This window comes from Geotrypetes seraphini, chromosome 5 (assembly GCF_902459505.1).
Source record: "Geotrypetes seraphini chromosome 5, aGeoSer1.1, whole genome shotgun sequence".
Classification (NCBI taxonomy): domain Eukaryota; kingdom Metazoa; phylum Chordata; class Amphibia; order Gymnophiona; family Dermophiidae; genus Geotrypetes; species Geotrypetes seraphini.
The window spans coordinates 175,907,215-175,929,686 of record NC_047088.1 but is presented as its reverse complement, the minus strand read 5'-3'; the positions used below and the strand labels follow the sequence as shown (position 1 = coordinate 175,929,686).

General features: G+C 41.6%; 1 protein-coding gene across 9 annotated transcripts in view; it reads right to left on the bottom strand.

Moving 5' to 3' along the window:
* The window catches only part of HECW2 (HECT, C2 and WW domain containing E3 ubiquitin protein ligase 2), a 487,554-nt gene that overhangs the window by 42,287 nt on the left and 422,795 nt on the right, over positions 1-22,472 (bottom strand). For all 9 annotated transcript variants that reach the window (XM_033946090.1, XM_033946087.1, XM_033946093.1 and 6 more), the window contains 3 exons: positions 16,661-16,770; positions 8,773-8,893; positions 7,444-7,557 (listed from right to left, as the gene is read on the bottom strand). In XM_033946090.1, the coding sequence (XP_033801981.1) occupies positions 7,444-7,557; positions 8,773-8,893; positions 16,661-16,770 (345 nt within the window). The remainder of the gene's footprint in view (positions 1-7,443; positions 7,558-8,772; positions 8,894-16,660; positions 16,771-22,472) is intronic.

The window sequence follows — 22,472 nt, the reverse complement described above, 5'->3', positions numbered from 1 at the left end:
CAGACACTTATAAACAGCATTATCATCTCCTTTATCTTATTGGCCATTCATCTCCTTATGCACCAAGCATCTTCCTGGCTTTGACTGTTTCCTTTTCTACCTGTTTTGCCACCTTGAGATCATCAGACACAAGTTTCTCACCTCCTATACTAAAAAATGCATGACCCTGCATTTTTTAGTACTAAATCTTAGTTGCCAATTGCCTGACAATTCTTCAAGATTTGCCAAATCCTGCCTCATGTTATCTACACCCTCTGGGGTGTCTACCCTATTACAGAGCTTAGTATCATTCACAAAAAGACAAACTTTTTCAGACAGTCCTTCCGCAATATCATTCATAAAAATGTTAAATAGAATCAGCAATCCACTTACAACATCCTTTTCCTCTGAGCAAACTCCATTTTTCGCTACTCTTTATCTTCTACTTAACCAGCTTTTAATCCAGTTTGTCACTTTAGGGTCCATGCCACATGCATTCAGTTTATTTATCAACCTTCTATGCAGCACTATGTTGAAAGCTTTGCTAAAGTACAAATACACTACATCTAGCACCCTTCTCATATCCAACTGTTTGGTCACTCAGTTAAAGAAATCAATCAGATTCATCTAAAAAATTCTGCATCTCGTAAAACCATGCTGCCTCGGATCCTGCAGTCTGTTCGATTCTAGAAATCTCACTATCCTCCACTTAAGAGGTCAGACTAACCGGCCTGTAATTCCCAACCTCCTCCTTACTTCCGCTCTTGTGCAGAGGGACTACATCCACCCTTCTCCGTTGCCGAAGGAGATTCTGAATGAGTAAAGGGGAATTCTGTGCGACTGTGCAATACTGCAGAAATTCAATGTTGCCAGGAGTAACAGTAGCAGAAAAATGCAGGCCTAAACTAAAACTTAGTTTTATAGACTTAGTCATCAACCAAGAGGAGCTCAACTCGGTTAACAATAATGTAATAAATAATATATAAACTTGACAAGGAAAAGTAGACTGAAATAGTTAATTTCCAAAATGTTTAGCAAACAAAAAGTTTTCAGAACATTATGGAATAAAGCAAAAGAACCTAAACTTCTTAATGTAAGCGGTAAAGCATTCCAGAATTTGGTTAATTTAAAAGCAAAAGAATGGCTAAATCTCTTAAAGGTTCTGTTTTTACCACTGAGAGAGGGAAATGTAAGTTTTAATTTTTGAGAACTTCTGGCAAGATGAGATCTATGAACATTCCAGTCTAAAGGAATTGAAGTGGCAAAAATGCCAAATAGGATCTTAATGCAATACAAATGCACTTAAATTGAATTCTGAGATACATTGGAAGCCAATGTAATTCCTTGAGCAGAGAAGTTATGTGATCGAATTTACTCTTACCAAAAATAAGTTTAGCTGCAGTGTTCTGTATTTATTGAAGTCTCTGCAGACTGACCTTTGAAAGACCCAAATACACTGAATTGCAGTAATCCAACCCTGACAAAATGATTGATTGAACCAATACAGAGAAGTGTTGTTGGTGAAAAAGTGCTCTCACTCTTCTCAGAGCACGGAGGCTGAAAAAACACTTTTTAATAAGTGAGTTTAGTTGGTCCTTAAATGTAAGTGAAGAATCGATAACAATACCCAGTATTAATGAGGAAAACTCAACTGTAGCCCAGATAGGTGTTCTACTGAAACTAGGAGAGGACCTCACTTTGCCAAAACCATATTGTCCAATTTCACTATTATGAGGATAAACTGCTGGATAAGGTTTCAGCTAATAGGCTTTCAAGAGTAATCCTTACAAGTATAGCAGGACCATAAGTGGGCTTTGACCAAAGTAGGCATGTGGCTACGAAAATTCATAAGACATCATCATTAGAGGGGTTAAGACCCAGAGAATGATTTCTTTATTGATCAGTTTCAACACAAAGAAGGCATTTAATAGAGTAAATCATTGTTTTTTTTATTTGGGGTATTGGGAAAATATGGGATAGAGGGTTTCTTTCAAGATGCAATTCAGTGGAAACCCCGACACAAAGCCAAGCCAACAGAAGCTGCCATTAGCCTTGTCTTGGGCAAATGAAGGTATTGTAAATTTTGTGATGCTGCAAGTTAAAATATTCTTTTTAAGAAGTTTTCCATATTTATGATAGTTGCAATTTCTTTTATTCTCTGTGAATATATCAATCATACTGTATCTGCATACCTAAGAGAGGGTAAGAATAAGAGGCAAGACCATATATGTTTGCCCTGCTAGAGCAAATAAGTACTTAAGCAAAGTTGAGAGGGTGAGCAAGTGAGACAGATGAACAGGTTTGACACAAATATTTTTGCATATCTTCTTATTGTGGCAAATTCTGTGTAGCACCCTGCAATTCGTGATAAAGAGGTGGTAACCTTATGAATTCAGTGCAGATCTGGAGTTCCATACTAGATTGAATTCTTTGGAACATTCTCTTACAAGGCAGATTAATGGAGTGTGCATCATGATTTTTGGCAGAGAGGGGGGGAAAAAAAGAGTGGTAATGATGGGAGCATCTGTAACTAATTTTGCAGCAGTGAAAAAAAAAAATGCCTGTACAATCTCCATCAAAAATGACCAGTTCAAAATCATGGGATCAGAGGACTGGTTTTCACTAGAGCAAAGGTAGAGAACAGGCCATGAATTCCCATAGAAATTTTTAATTGGTGGTTGCTCTCCAAAGCAAAGTTTTTAAAATGGGTCCATCAGTTTCAACATCTTTGATGTACAAGCCTCATCATATTTACAAGCCGATACGCAGAAAATTCCAGCCTGCATTTCTGGAAAATTCCCTTAAATACAATTGCTACATAGCTGCAAAATAGCATTTTGTATTCTGGTGCAGAAGTCAATCAACAAAAAATATTAACACAATAAAGGGAGAGTTACTTTATAACAGGGCAGCTTGGCTGTGAAGCCACATAGATGCATATGTCGGCTATAACATTTTATCTCAGATGTGGCCCCAAAACAACAATCTATTAAAACCTCATGTTTTTCTACATGGGCTTCTTTTCAGCCACAGGCAATTTTCTTACTTACAAAGTTATGGCCTCCGCACGAAAGACATATTGGCCCTGATTCTGTATAGGACGCCCGGGAGAGGTGTCCTATACAGAATTGGGCCTTCACTAAACCCCGATTCTGTAACCGGCATCCATGTTACAGACGCCTGTTAGAGAATCAGGTTAATGAGTAGACGCGGCCGCTACACTTATCGCGGCAAGGGATAAGTATAGCGGCCGCCTATCCGATCGCTGGCAGGAGGGTGCCCAACTCCTCCTGCCGGAACCCCGGAACCCCCTCCCCCCAAAAACTCATAATCGCTGGCAGGAGGGTGCCCAACTCCTCCTGCCAGAACCCCGGACCCCCCCCCCCAACTCGTAATCGCCGGCAGGAGGGTGCCCAACTCCTCCTGCCGGAAAGCCGGACCCCCTCCAGACCCCCCATGCTAACGACCTCCCCCCCAACTAACCTCTCTTCCCCCAACTAACCTTTAAATGTTGGTCGGCTGGACGGGTCTTGCTGCTGTCCAGCCAACAGGCCCGCCTCGTCAAAATGAGACGGGCCCGCCCCTTCCCAATCAGGCCTTAGGATTAGTGGGGATAGGCGGACCCGCTATGCCTAAGGCCTGATTGGTCCATGCTTCTAGAGCCTGGGCCAATCAGGCCTTAGACTTAGCGGGGATGGGCCAGGAAGGGGCGGGCTCGTCTCATTTCGACGAAGAGGGCTTTTTGGCTGGACGGCAGCAAGACCCGTTCAGCCAACCAACATTTAAAGGTTAGTTGGGGGGAGGTAGGTTAGTTGGGGGGGAGGTCGTTAGCATGGGGGGTCCGGAGGGGGTCCGGCTTTCCGGCAGGAGGAGTTGGGCACACTCCTGCCGGCGATTACGAGTTTTTTGGGGGAGGGGGTTCCGGCAGGAGGAGTTGGGCACCCTCCTGCCGGCGATTATGAGTTTTTGGAGGGAGGGGGTTCCGGGGTTCCGGTTGGAGGAGTTGGGCACCCTCCTGCCAGCGATTATGAGTTTTGGGGGGGAGGGGGTTCCGGGGTTCCAGCAGGAGGAATTGGGCACCCTCCTGCCAGGGATTACGAGTTTGGGGGGGTGTTCCGGCAAGAGCGGTTCGGCACCCTCCTGCAGGTGATCAGACAGGCGGCCGCGGTCGCTATACTTATAGCGACAGAGAGATCCCTTGCCGCGATAAGTATAGCGGCCGCATCTACTTACAATGCAGACCAGCATTTTGCTGGCCTACATTGTAAGCGTCTCTTCCTCTACTAGGGAGACGCACAGGGCCGCCTAGGTTTGCCTAAGGCCCTTAGGCGAGCTTAGGCGTCTTGCAGGCCTCCCTAGGCTCCTGGAGGCGCCTTCAATATAGGCGGCCTGCCTGGATAGCATTTTTTTTAAAAACGTGCATCCCGATTGGTTGATTAGACAGCTGTAGGACGCCTACAGCTGCCTAAAATCGGGACGCACTTTGTAGAATCAGGGCCATTGTGCTATAGATTGTTTCTCCTCTCTATGCCAAGAGCTCTATTTGGATATTACAATATTGCAACGCCTAAGCCAAAAGGGATGATAGCTTTTGTGACACGGGCAATGCTTCTGGGAAAGAAAGCCATATTGATCAACTGGTTGTCCCAGGACCCGCCATCTTATAGTCAATGGAGATCTTTGATGATTGTGCACGCTTTTTTGGAACAGAGACAAGCTGGGGATCTCGACTTGGGTCCAGGACACCGCTTTTGTCAGATCTGGGAGCATTTCTGGATGGATCTTACTCTCCATGCTCGAGGCAGATTACTTAATTTGTGAAGGGGGCCACATGCTACATGGTGGACATTTGGATCTTGACTTTATTGTTACAGGGGGGAGGGGGATAGATGGGGTTTGGTTTGTGAATATATAAGAATACTCGAGTTGTATTGCTGTGTGATTTCTTGTTTGCAATTTTTTGAAAATTTTAATAAATATATTTCAACATAGATTGTTTCTCCTCTTCATGGTTACTCATTCCAGAGCTTAATTTGCTTCAAAATATTCTATCATTAATTTGAGTCTCATTGCCATCATACTTCTATGTTTCTATTAAGAAAGTGTGGGACAGACACATGGGATCTCTTAGAGAGAGGCGAAGATAGTGGATGCTATGGATGGGCAGACTAGGTGGGCCATTTGGCCTTTATCTGCCATCATATTTCGATGTCAATTTCCAACCCAATGAAAAAATACATTAGTACGTCTGATATTAAAGAAACCATCTCTTGACCCATATACACCAGCTAACTATATAGACCAGTATCAAACCTAAATTTTCTTTCAAAAGTACTGGCAAAAAATAGTCTATGTTCTCATCTTCACTGGAAAAAATTATTGCCTTTCACCTTCAACAATCAGGTTTATGGATGCATTTTAGTACAGAAACCATCTTAGCTGCGGTAATTAGTGAAATTCACTCCTGTTTGGATAAATATAATGCCATTCTAACAATTTTGTTAGATTTTTCTGCTGCCTTTGATCTAGTAGATCACTTTTTATTACTTATATCTTTATCTTCTCTTGGATTATCAGGGACAGCACACACATGATTTTCCTCTTTTCTAACTGCTCTTATAAGGTAATCACTTTGAGTTCATCTTCCTAATTCTAACTTGTCCAGTGGGGTGCTGCAGGGTCTAGTATGAACTCTGTTGCTCTTCAATATATTTATAAGCCCACTGGAAACGCTTATTTAAAAATTGAATATATCGTTCCATATATATATATATGCCTATGACATTTTATTGTTTTTTCCTATCAACCCATTTAATCCAGATATTACTCCATTAAAATGCTCTTTAGAGTCAGTGACTAACTATCTTAAAGATCACAAATTAGTTCTAAATAAGGAAAAAACTGTTGTCTGCTGGTTTCACAGGAGGACTTCCACCCCAACTATATCCTTTGACTTTTTTGCTTACACTATTATGCCAGTAACCTCATTTTGATATCTTGGGATTATCTTTGATTCCCAACCTACTTTTGAACCCCAAATTTCTAGTTTAAGTAAATCATGTTTTATTATACTCTGTAAACTACGTTCCATTAGGCACTTTTTTGACCATGACACCTTCCATTCATTTGTTCTTGCATTGCTAATAACAAAATTAGATTATTAGACATCGCTTATTTAGGATGTTCATGTACTAATCTTAAAAAGTTACAGACATTATAAAACATAGCAATTAGAGTGATATGTCATGCTCAAAAATATGAGCATGTCTTTCCCTACTACAATCTCATCATTGGCTTCCTATTAAACTGTATATTATTCAAGCTATCACGTCCCACCTTTAAAGCACATAGAACAGGTCTGCCAAACTATTTAGCAATTCACACTATCCCTATCAGGGACTTCCTTAGACTCCTCCCTAAGGAAGTCCCTGATTGGCTCAGTTGCCTCAGGCCCCTCCCAAGGGAGGAGCCCAAGGCACCTGAGCCAATTAGGGCCTTAGGCCTCCCCCCATACACACATGATGCACCGGGGCAGGGCCTAGGGCCCATATTGCGTCAGAGGAGGCCGAGGAGCAGGAAGGACTGAGCACCCCTCCTGCTCCCAACTTAAAGGTATGGGGAGGAGGAGGGGGCGTCCACTGCTGTCCGGTAGCAGGAGGGAGTGGACATCCCTCCTGCCATTTGTTTTTGAGGGGAAGAGAGGAGCCGAGGGCAGGAGGGAGTGGGCATCACTCCTGCCATATTTTCCAGTGCGGAGGGGAGGTGTTCGGTGGGCATGGGGGTGTGCGGCCATCCACGGGCAGGTGGGGGAGGAGGGACCGGGCATCCCTCCTGCCATATTTTCAGCATGATGGGGGAGCGTCAGTTGACAGGAGGGAGTGGGCATCCCTCCTGCCTTTTGTGGGTCGCCAGGGAGGGGGGTGCGCGTTTTTTGACAGATCTGCCTGTTTTTTATTCTTTTTTTTTTTTTAAATGGGGCAGATATTTTGCATGTGTAATACACACAAAATATCTGTGCCATGGATTTTAGGATAGTAAAACCCAATGCAAAATAGCCAAGCAAATGTTAGTGAATCAATCGCTTGGCTATTTTGCATGGGGTTTCATTCATTTGCATGGGTTGGATCAGATCGGAAAATACATGGTGGCCCGTTTAGTAAATCGGGTGGGTAGCAGCGATAGTCACTAAACCTATGAAAACAGGTTTGGCAACAATCGCTGACTTTAGTGAATCGGGGCCTAAGTGCTACTCTGGTCTGTTTCAATCTTGACCATCATAATGTCAAGAAAAACTTTGAAAGCTTGTTTACAATATAGATCCAGTTTGGAAAACATCTCACCATTCCTGTTTGTTTTTCAATTTATATTGGTGTGGGGACTTTGTGCTGCTTCTTAAGAAAAACATCATGCCACATAAGTAGCAGCATGCAACTCATATCACAGTTATTTCTGTTTTCTACTCACCCTTCCTCTCCTACAAATGTGACGTACAGCTTATTTCTCTGCAGATCTTTTCTTGAGTAACCCATAATCTGGTTGAATGCATCTTCTAATAAATGGTCTCTCCGGATGATTAATCTGCAGAGCAAGCGCATGTTTTTGAGCACTCTCACTTCCTGAGGAAGTAGCATAAGACATGGATCATCTATTACAAGGCAGACCAATTTTCAAAAGATTTCCATTCTGCGTCCATGGGAACCTGATTTTACAAACATGATCCAAATAATATAATTGATGTTTTTGGGCTTATGTGAGAAGTCCACAAAGATGCTCATTTTAAGCACCTTTGTGTCTTTATAAAGCAGGCTCCCAGATCCTGTCCCCCCAAATGCATAAATAACAATTCAAAAATTTACATTTGTTCTAAAATATGATTCCGTGCACCCCATGCATGCACAAGTGTACGTGTACATCACAACTCTGCTTTTATAAAAGTGTTTTCTGCAGGTAACAGATTTTACATTTCAAAATTTACATTTACATTTTTATGCATTAATACTGTTGTGTACATGTAAAAGATTCCTGATCTAGTGTACATTTACCCACAATTTTAATAGTTTTTTATACAAGGCAGTATGCGTGGTGAGAAGATACATACTTTTACAAGACACTGCACAGACGGGTTTTGGGGTAGAGTCTGTGCAGAGCATTGGCAGGGTCATGATTTATATGTATATATTATAAAACACTTGCCTACATATGTACTGTGCACATCACCATTTATGCATGCTCCTAACCAGACGTAATTATCTGCAGTTTCATTCTAGCTATGATTAGTGCCAGTTTTCCCCCTAGTATTTTATAAACATCACTGGAGTTCTTTTCATTATTTTAGTACCTGTAAATCAATTCGACCTACCTATTACAGAATGTGGTATTTTAATAAACATAAACGTTCAATCTTATAGTACATATTCTGGAGGATACAAGGCCATGCAATGTTATACTTAAAAAAAACCTTTCCATATGTAAAACTCACTTTACATGCCTTTATAAAATTGCTTCTTTAGAGGCCAAATATCACCACATAGACATGGAAGTTACATGGCTAAGTGGCACCATCTCACAATATCCTAAATCTCATCTCCCTTATGGATGGATAGCAAAGCAATTATAATCATTTATATATCTGGAATGATTCATTATAGTACCTCAAGTATTAAAACAAAAAAGCATTTATGCTATCAGTGCCTTTGCTCATTTGCATAAATGCTTTTGAATATTGACCTCTATGCAGCACATCCATTGCTGGCCTGCATGGCTTCTGATGTCTAATGGGAAATTTCTACTCACTTTAATTTCCCAGGGCCTTGTCCATATCCCTTTGTTTCCAACTTCCGATAGAAGTTCCTCAACTTGGCCTCAAAATCTCGCTTGTAAGGAGCTGGAGCTCGGGCATTGGCACGCTGAGTACCTGTGTCAAAAAGGAAGACAGGAATCAAAGACTGCATGACACCTCACCACAGGGCAACCAATTGAAAAGGAGTTAAAATCCAAAATCATTCAGAATTTTCTGGGAAAGGAAAAGTTATTTCAGAGAACCAAAAGGTTGGTCTTATCCACTAACAGTTTTTGAGCTCTAAGGGGTAAATTCTCAAAAGGTTGCCTAAATTTAGACACCAGGATAATGCTCACTAAGCACAAATTCTATGATGCAGTTGTATGTGCAACTACGGTTCTAGTGCAAATCTGCTTTTATATGACAAACTTAGACATGTAAATGCTATTATTTTATAGCCCTGGCTGACATGCCTCCGACCCACTCATGCCACTCCCATGTCCATGTGCTCCTTGAAGTTCCACGCTCTGGAAGTAATGCACAACTTATCAAATAGCCAATATTAAGACTAATTAGTGCCAATTAAGATCAATAGACTTTTATTTATTTATTTTGTTTTATAGCCCATCCTCCGCAGGAGCCCAGATCGGGTAACAACGATACATTCACAGAAATGTGGAGGCACTACATTCACAATATTAGGAGGCATAGGATGAAGGGTACATTTACATTATACTAATGGGTAGAAATAGGGAGAGAGGGTGTATTCACAATAAATTGAATGCAGGGCAGCAAGGAATATTCACAATACACAAGGGAAGGGAGTGAGGGTTACAGTGGAACATTTACATAAGGCTGGGTTTGGGGTTAAGATCAGCATAAGTTATAGAGGTATCTTTGGGTGTACTAGAGGCATCAAGGGAAGCATTTACAATGTGGCATAATGGGAGAAATTACAATGCAATTGGAGGCATTTTATTAGATTATATTCAACATATACTTGAGTCATACACATGCATGTACATTGTATTGGGGGCATTTAGTTGGGTTGGTCTTGCTATAAGCTCGATGGTGACAGCGTTAATTACCCGTTAGTGTACCAATCAGCTGAAGATAAGTTGAAAAGTTTTTCTTCTGTCTTTGTTTCTCATTAGTGAAACACAGCATAAGGCTTTTATTACACATTGAAGGTTTTTTGCCAATGAGGTGACCGCTCAATCACCTTTAACAAACCACTTCGGTGGAGGTGGGAGGGCCCTTTTCTGAGGCTTTTTCCTTCATTTTGAGTTTTTCAATAGCCTATGCTGTCCTTATATTATATTATAGGACATCACAGCATCAATCATCATTGAAAGTGTTTATTATTTTCTACATTGTCTTTTCATGACATCTGAGTCATTTATATCTGTAGGGTTAGCCCAGCCATTAGGCTGAATAGGCACTTGCCTAGGGCAGCAAAAAGCAGCTGCAGACAGAACAAAACAATAGATCCTAAGAGCCACACAAACTCAAAGAACTATCAGCACACACTTTAATCTGCATTTTTATAGGAATTTTATGATGATGATGATTATTGAATTTAATTATCAAAATATTAAGGGGGGAAGATTAGGGGGCTGAAAATTGTAGTTAAAGCCAGTATAGTTAGTCCTCAATAAAAATAAATAAATAATTGAAGGGAGTGTAAGGCAGAAAATTTGCCTAGAATGCCTACAACCCTTGGACCAGCTCTGCCTATTTGTTCTCTATAACTTCTGTAAATTTCTAAAAATTGGTAGTCTCAACGTACTGTGCAGTATAACTAGAGACTGTAAGTGTGACCATTCAGCATGCTGTGCAGTTTGTCTAGCAAAGATTTGTGCATGAAAGAAATATTAGTGGTTTAATCTAGCCAGACCAAGTGGTCCATAGAAACAGATAAATGAAACAGATTTTTTTCTCCTTTATGAAAATGATTACATCAAGGGGAAGGGAAGTACGCGAGTTATCACGCCAAGGGAAGTAAAAATGCAAGTGGCTGCACTAAGCGATACCCTGACTTCTTTATTTACAAGAGGAGAGAGAGAGAGGTTTTATCACAGGAAGTGCTTTAAACCACATCTCATCATGTATCATGACAGATCTTCCTACCACAGGAAGGAAATGTCATTATTCATATCACAGAAAAACAACAGAAATTGTGGAACAGGATTGGATGTACCAGATGTAGTTTAATAGGCGTCCAAAAAATATAAAAGCAATCCACAAAGGATATACTGTATGCAGTCACAAGTGACCCTCAGTAAAAAAAACTAATAAAATATAAGATTACAAGTTACCCAACACAGACCGTGTTTTGGTAGAACTAAAAATGGCTTTCTCAGGAGTCTTAATAGTTCCTTGGCTGTCTTATATATAAAGAAAGTGCACAACTACTATGAAAATTGAATGGATAAGAACCTCTTCAGTGTAGATAACAAAATAATGAAATACAGGTTCTACATGCAATTAGATTGAAATTGAACAGGAGGAAAAGACCTCAGAAGCCTGCACCATCGAGAATATTAAATTCTGTAATGGTTACTCAGCAGGACAGGTTCTCTATCATTGGTCTCACACACCTCTCCTAACCGGTTAAACAAAAAACTTTTTAATTACCACTTCACTTATTCTAACCGGTAGTATCTACAAAAATGTAGTGCACTTATCTGAGTTAAGGATAAGAGCCCGCCGGGACCCGTTTCGCCAAGTTATTGGCTTCGTCGGGGGACTTTTTTTTGAAAGTGCATTCAATCAAAAACACACACATCCAAAATGACCGGCGCCATTTTTTGGATGTGTGTGTTTTTGACTGAATGCACTTTCAAAAAAAAGTCCCCCGACGAAGCCAATAACTTGGCGAAACAGGTCCCGTCGGGCTCAATGATAGAGAACCTGTCCTGCTGAGTAACCATTACAGAATTTAATATTCTCGATGGTGCAGGCTTCTGAGGTCTTTTCCTCCTGTTCAATTTCAATCTAATTGCATGTAGAACCTGTATTTCATTATTTTGTTATATATAAAGAAAAACATATATATAAAAGTCACAAAACATCCAAGTAGTTAAAAAAGGCTGCAATTAGGTAGCACACACAAACTTCCATTATTGGCTGGTGTCATGTGACGCTGAGCTCAAGGGTAGGTTTATTTAAAAAGGAAGTTCTTTGGATTTTTTGTGATTGTAATCCTGTCTATGAAAGATTGGAAATATCTATGGGCTGTGGTATGGTTTTTCTATCCTTAACCTTTTCCTATCGTAATAAATTTTACATTACGCTGGTTCCAACCATAATTATTTTAGCAAAGTTTTGTATTATTCACCGTTATCATTTACGGCTATTGTAAACATAATGTAAATAAATCATAAGTCTGTAAATTCAAATATTTTGTGTTCCTGTCGTGTACTGTATGTCCCATGCCATGGCACATACGATGGCAACGACATTTTTGGAATGTCCCGTCAGCCGGGATACACGATAGGAAAAGGTTAATGCTAATAATTTCTTTCCTTAATATATTCTTCTTTATTGTATTCTTAATGTGAACAATTCCTTCCTTATTGTATTCTTATTCTACACCGCTTAGAACTGAAAGGCACTGTGCGGTATATAAATAAAGAATTATGTTATGTTACTGGACTAACTTAACCCATTTCTTACCTAGCTTTTGGAAGCTAACGCTCCCTTCTTCAGGGTCATACAGGAAAGGACTCTTAGCATTAAAAGTAGTCAAGAAAGAAGCACCTTTTTTGTTTTTATTTCTTGGTTAGGCTTTATTTTCATCCATTCAGTCGGGTGAACTAACAGGACAGGCGCACTACATTAACCACACAGTGCCAGTGATTCGTTTATTGTTAGAATGAGCCAGCTGATGCAATACTCAGTAGCACTATGATAAATACATGTCTATCATACAGGCACTAACATTTGCATTTCAATTAAACATGTAAATGTGCATAGGTGTGCACATAATACACATAAATGGCAAAATTCTGTCTAAGTGATATTCTGTAAATAAATGCGCACTTAACTTGCATAAGCATGGTCAAGACTCATTTGTAAACAAAATGTATAGAATATTATGTTATATGCATATCTTCAGCATTTAGATGCCAACACTTATACTGACTCTTTGGCTGTTGTAAGTGCTTGCATGTAACTTTTAAGTGCAAATACACACAGTAGGATCTCAGTTATCAGGCACCTACGGAGATTGTTGGATACCGGATACCGTAACTGTTTTTCTGGTTAATTGAGAGTGTGTTAGCAGTGGCGTACCAAGGAGGGGCTGGAGGGGGGAAGGCCGACCCGGGTGCACGCTTCAAGGAGGTGCACAGCCGACTGGGTCCGGAACCTCCCGCGCTGCTCTAAACGGCACTTCAGCGTGGCTGCCATACATATTTCAGAGCAGAGTCGGCAGCCGCGCTGAAGTGCAGCAAGGTCCCGCGATGACTACTGCTGCCTCTGCTCTGGAAGAGATAAGCGACGTCGGAGGGGGGAGGGGGTGGACCGGCAGCTGTAGTTATCTCAGGACCTTGCCACAACTCCCTGCGTCTGCCGGCCCAGACCCCCTCCGACTTCACTTACCTCTTCCGGAGCAGAGGCAGCAAAAGTAGTCATTGCGGGACCTTGCTGATTTGGATGAAAAGGAGCATAGCAGGGCGGTGGAAGGAGAAAAAGGGGGTCAGGCTGGTAAGGAAGAATGTGGAGGGTGAGAAAGGGGGTCAGGATGGTATGGAAGGATGTGGAGGATGAGAAAGGGGATCAGGGTGGTAAGGAAGGGTGGTGAAGGGAGAGAAAGGGGGTCAGGATGGTAAGGAAGGGAGTGGAGGGTGAGAAAGGGGGTCAGGGTGTGGAGGATGAGAAAGGGGGTCAGGGTGGTAAGGAAGGGTGTGGAAGGTGAGAAAGGGGGTCAGGGTGGTATGGCAGCATGGTGAAGGGTGAGAAATGGGGTCAGGGTGGTATGGCAGTGTGGTGGAGGGAGAGAAAGGGGCAGATGCTGATGGAATTGCAGGGAAAGGGGAAAGAGACATAAGGGGGAAGGATACTGCATGGAATTGGGTTGCTGGGAGAGAAAGGGGGCAGATGCTGATGGAATTCCAGGGAAAGGGGAAAGAGACATAAGGGGGAAGGATACTGCATGGAATTAGGTTGTAGGGAGAGAAAGGGAGCAGATGCTGATGGGAGTGGGGGGAAGGGAGAGGAGAGAGTGAAATGCCAGACCATGGGGGTGTGGGAGAGGGAAGGGGAGGAGAGGATGCCAGACTATTGGAGGAGGGAAGGGAAGAAGATGGATGCCAGACCAATGGAGGTGAAGGGAGAGATGGAAGGGGGAGGCATAAAGTTTCTGGAAGGGGAATAGAAGGAGAGAAGATGCCATATAGAAGGGGCAGAGAGAAGGTAGACAGTGGATGAAAGGAAGAGAGTGACAAGAAGATGAGGAAAGCAGAAACCAGAGAAGACAAGGTAGAAAAAAATTACAGTGGTGCCTCACACAACGAACTTAATCCGTTCCAGGAGCAAGTTTGTTATGTGAAACGTTCGTTGTGTGAAACGCGTTTTCCCATAAGAATACATGTAAAACAAAATAATTCGTTCTGCAGCCCTGTTTTCCCATAAGAATACATGTAAAACAAAATAATTCGTTCTGCAGCCCTACATTTCCCTCCCTCCACCTCACCTTATATGCAGAGTTTGCCAGCTTTCTTTTTCACCCAGCCGCACGCTTTCAAAAAGCTGTGCACGCGCAGCTGCTGAAGTTGATCAATGTTCTCTCTCCTGCAACTTCCGGTTTCCGGTTGCGTCAGAGGAGAAGATTGAACAACAGAGCATGCGCGCATGTGCTGCTCTTTGAAAGTGTGTGGCTGGCCGAAAAAGAAAGCCGGAAAACTCGGCATCTAAGGTAAGGTGGAGGGAGATGATGGAACACTGCATTCAGACAGGAGGGTGCTGCTGTTCCCGGCTCACATTAGGAAGCGGCGAGAGTAGTTCTGCCCCCCCCGGGCCCCTCGGGCGACTTCGTTGTGTGAAACGAAGTTCGTTATAGGGAGCAAGACAAAAAGTTCGTTATGCTGTCCGTTATGCGAGGCACCACTGTATATTTATTTATTTTTATTTTTGTTTTTGCTTTAGGGGAGATGCATCGCTGTTTCTGTGGTGTTGCATTGTATGCAGAGTCTAGCTTATTGGTGCTTCAGTTTAACCTTTGTCTACATATTTTTATTCTTTCTCCCCATTTACAAAACTGTAGAGCGTTTTTTAGTGTTGGCATCTGAGCTGTTACCACCATGGCTAAAAACTACACTAAAGTTTTGTAAAAGGGGGAGGGGTTAGTTTGTGATTACATACTAGGCGAAGGTGTTTTTCTGTGTTCTATGTGTTCGAAAAGACATGGTTTTTTGTTAGGATTGACTGTGTAGGACTGATCTGTACTAGTCTGGCTTGTTTAGTTTTACAATAGGTATATTGATGTACTGCTCACTGCAATATGTAAGATGCTGCCTTTTCCTAGGTACACTCTTGTATGACGTGTGGATTCTTACTAAAAATCATGTTTTTCATACAGATGGGGGGGTGTCAAAAAATGATGGGCCCCGGGTGTCACATATGCTAGGTACGCCACTGTGTGTTAGAAACCTTGTCTAAAACATTCTCAATTCCACCCCCTCTCACTGTACCTCAACTCAGAAAAAATCGTCACAGCTTTTCCTCTCATTTACCTCGTTTTACCTAGGTCAACCAGTCTAAAAAAAGAACACTTTCATCCTGGATATCCGACTGCATAACCTTCTGTATCACCAAACAAACCTTCAGCCTCCAGAAAACTTAGGAGCCAATGCTTTGTAAGCTATTTCAACTACAACAGCTCATCTTAAAGGAGTCTCATACACAGATATTTGCAAATCAGCTACTTGGGCTTCTCTTCACACTTTCACCAAATATTATTGCTTGGATACTGCATCCAAGACTGATAGAAAATTTGGACAATCAGTTCTACAATCCTTATTTCACAGATTTTTCTGCCTCCCTTCAAAAACCAAAGACTGCTTCCATTACGATTTCTCCTTCAATCCTATGCTAAGGAATCACCAGTGTGTCTGCATTGGACAAAGCTGCGGTAGAGATTTCTTCCATGGGCCTGCGAGGTAAATGCTCTGATGTTCATAGGAATTCTGTGAGCATAGGAGCATTTACCTCACCGGCCCATGGTAGAAACCTCTACCGCAGTTTTGTAAAAGCCAGCATAAGTTTCTTACCTGTAATAGGTGTTCTCTATGGACATCAAGACAATGCAGACACACGTCTTCCATCCATCCCCTCAAAAAGAAAAATAAAACAAAAAACAAACAGGACGTCCCATATGTCATCATTCACTACATTTCACACAAGCTAAAGGAAACTGAGAGGATGGATACGCTGAACACAGGAAGCACACCATGGCTCTTGATTGGTTTAAAAGAATGATGATGAGCTTGAGAGAGCAATCCTGGAACAGCAGCCTGCAAGAACTTAAACCAGTTTGTCTGCATTGTCTTGATGTCCACAGAGAACACCTGCTACAAGTAAGAAACTTAGCTTTGCCTTGCTTTAACTTGCAGGGGTAAGGGTACACCCTCATGCCTCAGTAGCAGTATTCTGTACATTTACATGCTCAAGTGACGTATAAACATGAGCAGCCTGTTACAGAGTTGCCCCTGGATATTAAAGAAAAAAAAATCAGTTATACAAAAAATGTATAACTGCTCTTTGAATATTGATCTAATATCAACAACAGAAAAAGATGCCAGAAACAGCATTGTAAACAACTGAAGTCTCAAAATGTTTCTAGAGGTTTTGGCACTGGATGGATCTGCTGAGTTGCAACTGGAACTGATGGCACTATACCTGGAGAGTTCTGAGGAGAGGACACGGGGGACCCTCGAGGTGACTGGCAATAACTGGGGTGAAGTAAGGCATGTGGAGGCACGTACGACATTATCTCTTCTTCAAATAGACTGGCAAAGGGACATACAAGGAAAAAGAATTAAAGAGACAACACATTAGGAGAACAAAGGCATTCTTTTACACTTTCTAGCAATGGATGACTGAACACACCCTCTGGAGCTACCCCATGGCTGCCTGAAAACTACTTGCATGTGCCCAGATTATTAAAAGCATAGATTTACTGTCTAAGTCAATATTGTTATTTTAGGACTTAACTCTATTGGATGACTGTACATATCTCATTTTTTCATAGTAAGCATTGACAGTGCTTTAAAGTGAATGTGGGGAGACTGGATGGGCCATTTGGCTTTCATCTGTCATCATTCTACATGTTTAATATCTGAAGTTTGTTATACTGCCTTTCATAACAAAATGTCAAGGTTTTTTACGCCTAAGAATATAGAAGAAAAGAGCTCCACTGAAGTGGACAGGAAAGAGAGAGAAATATGCACCATAAACATAAAGCTGAGCCATCTGAGAAGCAGGTATCACAGGCCCACTCCACTAAAAACACTGCATGGTCAACTATGGTCCATTAAATGCAGGTTTAGGAACTTTAAATAACACATTTATCCTTGCAAAGTGGCTGGACTGAATTAAAAGCCATTGGCAGAGAAAGGGAGGAGGATCTGAAAGAAAAGACAGTACCTATTACATTCACTTCCAGAAGATAGACATCAAGTGAATCCCAAGTCTCACCAATTTAACAATCAAGTTGGCATAAACCTGTACAATATACTGCTTTTTACAAGTAATGGTCTTCAAGTTCTTTTTATAACGAGGCACCTTGGAATGATAACCACCATTCATGCAAGAGTTTGAGATGGTACTATTTACAATCCTATTTCAATTTTAATATATTTTAGGTGCTCCAATAAAAGTTATATGTCTACAAATAAAATCCATATATTGGCAAAAATTTCAGAGAGACTGAGATCATCTTCTGCATACCCTGGCTTAGCTGCGATGTCATGATCAACCAAAGCAGTTTATTTTTATTATATGCAAGTATTTTCTCTGTCTCTAGTGGGCCCACAGACTAATAGGCAATTGAGGGTTAGGTGACTTGCCCTGGGTCACAAGGAGCCATAGTGGGAATCGAACCCTATTCCTCAAGTTCTCAGGTTACTGCACTAACCATTTAAGCTACTCTTATCAATCCAATGTTGAATTTTTTCAAGGACTGCCTTCAATAATGAGCTAAGGTAATTTTAGGAGGTTTATGCAGCGTTTACTTGTGCAAATGTCCCTACATATCTAATTAGAGAAGCCACTATTTATATATGGCCTACACCATGTAGGCCTGATAAGTATGTACATATTTCCTATTTTGCAACATTAATACACACAAGGAGGGACATAATCAAAAGATATGTCTAAGTCCAATTTGTATGTGTGCCATGATATTGAATGCTCAAAAATCAAAAAATAGTGCACCAAAATTCAAATACTAATCAGTGAAGTTTAAATTAGCCACCAGCCAATAAAAATATATAGAAAACTATCCACTTGTTCCTCAGTTTGCCACACTGTAATAACGTATGGTAGCTGTCCTCATGGGAACTTTATAACGTGTGTAGTTTTCATTATTTTTATTTTTATGCTTTTCTTTCTTTTTTATTTTATTTTTTTACTTTTTCATCTTATTCAATAACTTATGATTTATAAATTATAAAGTGCTTGTGCCTAGTATGTTAGCATTTATAGCAAAAGTAGTGATGATAGTAACCACTTAGCTTTTATCTGACTCTGGGTCTGGCTCAATCCCCACCAACGCGTTTCACGATTTCATCAGGGTCGGGGAAGGAGAACACAGAGCAGTATCTTATCCTAGCAAAACGCTAGATCCATAATTAGTGAGCCGGAAGTAAAAGAAAGTGAGCCGGAAGTAAAATTTGGACATATGGCACTAGACACCCAACGTCGGCAGCGGGAAAATGTCCATTCTTGAAAAATACATCTAAAATTTTTTTTTTTGAGAATCATCTATCTGGATGTCCAGGTTATTTGTCCAGACCACCAGGTCATCTATCTTTATACTGCATTCTTGACCAAAATTTCATCAAGTCCCAAACACCCAGAACAAGACCTTTTGGACATGGGAGGGGCTGGCCACCCAGATATGGAAACACAGCAGGGTACTGCTGTGAACTTCACAAAAAGGGTGCCACATAAATACCTTACCAGAACTACCTTATAGGTTATGATGAGCCCCCAAAATCCACTTTACTCACTTGTCTACAACCTCAGTAGCCCTTATGACTGCAGGTACCACCTATATGGCAGTACAGTAGGGTTTTGGTGGGTACCTGAAGTACCTAGATAGTTGACCCGTTCCTCCCTTTCCCCTCCTTAACGGTTCTCTGGTCATTTCCCCCACTTGTTCCCCCTTCCCTTAAGTTCTCTCAACTAATCTTTTGTAAACCGCATAGAACTTAACGGTACTGCGGTATATAAACTGTTATTTATTATTATTATAGTAGTTAGAGTGGCTGATGGGCCTGGGTCGTCCTCTCTATGGTTCATTATCCCCCCCTCCCCCCCCCCCCGGCTATTTAAGAGACCTATGTGCAGCTCTACTAGGCTTTCCTATACTAGGTGCTGATGTTCTGGAGACAGGTATGTATGTTTTTATTCTAATCTTTGTGGGGGTGTGAGGGGCTCAGTGAACACTAGGGGAGTGTGTGTGGGTCTTTACTTAGTCTCTGCAGTGGTTATCTGGTCACCTTGGATACTTTTTGGGCACTTATACCTGTTTTTACATCATCTAACTCACAACGAATAAGTTCCGTCCAGGAAGTCTAGTAAAACATTCGATTAGCCCTTCAGGAAGACTATAACTAGGTTGGCCCACATCCTGCCCCAACCACTCCTCCAAATATGCTCCTTTCAGCTCTGGGCACACAACGGCATTCAGAGGCCTAAAATATCCCTGGATATGTCCAAAAAATAGGTTTGATTATCGGCACTTGGATGACCTGTCTTTTAGGACATCCAAGTGCCAACTTGGGCAGGATTTTAGACATGTTTAAGTTTTGATTATGAGCCCCATACTTTACAAATTTTGCCTTTTGGCATTTACATCTGCTCCAAGTCACACATGAATGTCAAGTAATTGCTCACTGTGACTCAGCTGTTGGAGAAATGAATGAAGATAATAGTGGTTCCTCTTTGGTGTTTCAAATCATTTAGAAAAACTAGAGTTTTGTAGCTCAGCTCCTTAACTGGCTTCTTCCTTGAAAATTTTGTAAGTTTTCTAGCACTTAGGATACATATTGCAAAATTAACAATTAACACATGCAAGTGCAGCTGCGTATACATTCAAGGCCCTGAGGAATAATGCTGTTTTTTAACTTGTTGCACGTTTCCGGGTCTCGCTGCGTCTTGTCAGATAGAACCAATATTTCAGCCATCAAACTGTGGCTTTTCTCAGGGTATTCCGTGTGGTCTGTAGTTTGTCTTTATATAGTTGGTTCTCAAACCCGATTGGTTGTGGCTTTGAGGTGAATGAGGCAGGAAAGTCCACTGGTCACCAATTTGAATTTTGGTGGGAAAGTCAGTTGGTCAAAAATTTGAATTTTAGTGGGAAAATCAGTTGGGCTATTTTTCCATACAACGGAAAAGGCTCTGGTGAATTTAAATATGTTCTCCCCATGAAGCTGGGTTATATGTTCTCTCAGGGTTTCCACATCTGGCATCATGCTTGTTGCAGGTTTCCAGGTCTTGCCGAGTCTTGTCAAGTAGAACCGAGGTTTCAGCCATCATTCTGTGACTTTTTTCAGGGTATGCTATGAGGTCTGCAGTTTGTCTTTATATAGTAGATCCTCAAACCTAATTGGCTAGGGGCTTGAAGTGAATGAGGTAGAAAGTCTGTTGGTCACCATCTGATTTTCCCACCAAAATTCAAATTTGTGACCAACTGACTTTCCTACCAAATTCAAATTGGTGACCAATTGACTTTCCTGCCTCATTTATCTCAAGCCCCCAACCAATCAGGTTTGAGGACCTACTATATAAAGACAAACTGCAGACCTCACAGCATACCCTAAGAAAGCCACAGAATGATGGCTGAAATGTTGTTTCTACTTGATAAGACACAGCGAGACCTGGAAACCTGCAACAAGCATGATACCAGCTGTGAAAACCCTGAGAAAATATATAACTCTTTCTTTTAACATTGTATTTGTAAAATGGATGGCCACAGCCTTACAGATATTTTACATCAGGGTTCATGTTTTGCAAAATATGCTGCAAATTGTGAACTTGAACATCCCTTTCTTACTAGATGACCTAGACAAAGTCAGGCTTTAAAAGTGATAGGCCATCCAAAGACATTCTCTCCAATTTGCCTCTAGTTGTGCAATGTATGTATTGGTTTTCTGTACTGCTGATAACTTGCTGAACTTTAAAATATCACCTTGAAGTGTGGTAAAGAGTGATGTGTGGCTCCTAAGCTTGTAGTTCAGAAACAGACTAGAATGCATGCGTGCGTTATTCTGTTAAGGATGTAGGCAAAAATTTAATTATTTTACTTGGAGCTATGAAAAGGAAATACAGTCACACCTTGGTTTGCGAGTAACATGGTTTGTAAGTGCTTTGCAAGAAGAGCAAAACACTCCAGCAATTTGTAACTCACAACCCAAGCACTGTCTCGCAAAACGAGCAAAATTTACCTGCAGCTTAAGTTGATTTTCCAACCCTGCCACCCCATGATCTCGGCGACGTGCTCAGAGCTGAAGCGAGGCCTGTTCTGCTCCTCCACCACACCATTAAACCAAGCCCCGTACGTGCCCAACGCAAGAGAAGCCAGCAGTGAGCAACAGCCAATCCCATTGAACCAAGCCCTGCACGCGCCCAACCCAAGAGAAGCCAGCAGCGAGCAACAGCCAATCCCAAGCATCTCACCCGAAGCGGGTTGAAAGTGGCACTCAAATCAGTTCAGGGATCCGGGAAGGGGGCGCCGGACCGACCGACTGTACCTTCGAGCCGGGAAGAAGACTAACTGGGGCCGGCTTGTTCCCCAGCTGCTGGCGGCGGATGGATCCTGCTCTGAAGGAGAGGGAATGCAAGACTGAAACGGTGCATGAGAGAATGGCTAATAAAGTAAGTAAGCGAGACGATCTGCGCCGCTCCCGTGCCGCTTTATTGTCCTTTCCTAGTTCAACAAAGTAACAGTCATATTAACAAAATCCCGACAGGGATGCTCCCTGTTTCATTTTACTGGAACTGAATATAATTCTAAGCTGGAGGGTGAAATTGGACGTACCCAGGATGCGCCATTAAAGCAAGAGTGAGAAACAATGTGGAACGAATCAACTGAGTTTCCATTATCTCCTATGGGGAAAGTTGCTTTGATATACGAGCGCTTTGGATTACGAGCATGCTTCTGGAATGAATTATACTCATAAACCAAGGTACCACTGTATTTGAAAGTCTTAGTGCTGCAGGAGCAGCTAGAATAGAGGGCCAAAACGAGGTCTTCTTTTAAAGGATATCCACAATGATATTCAGCAAATCTAGCCATGTACATTTCAGTTGAGAGTTAGGTTAATCACTAGCACAGGTAACCTGAAAACCCATTCTACATACAGCCCTTGAGGACTACAGCTGCACCTCTTTGACTTAGCATATGAACAGGGTAGAATTCACTGTCTCTCTCTGAATTCAGAGAGTTTATATTTATTGGATGTTCCTATAGCTCCTCCCCCCCCCA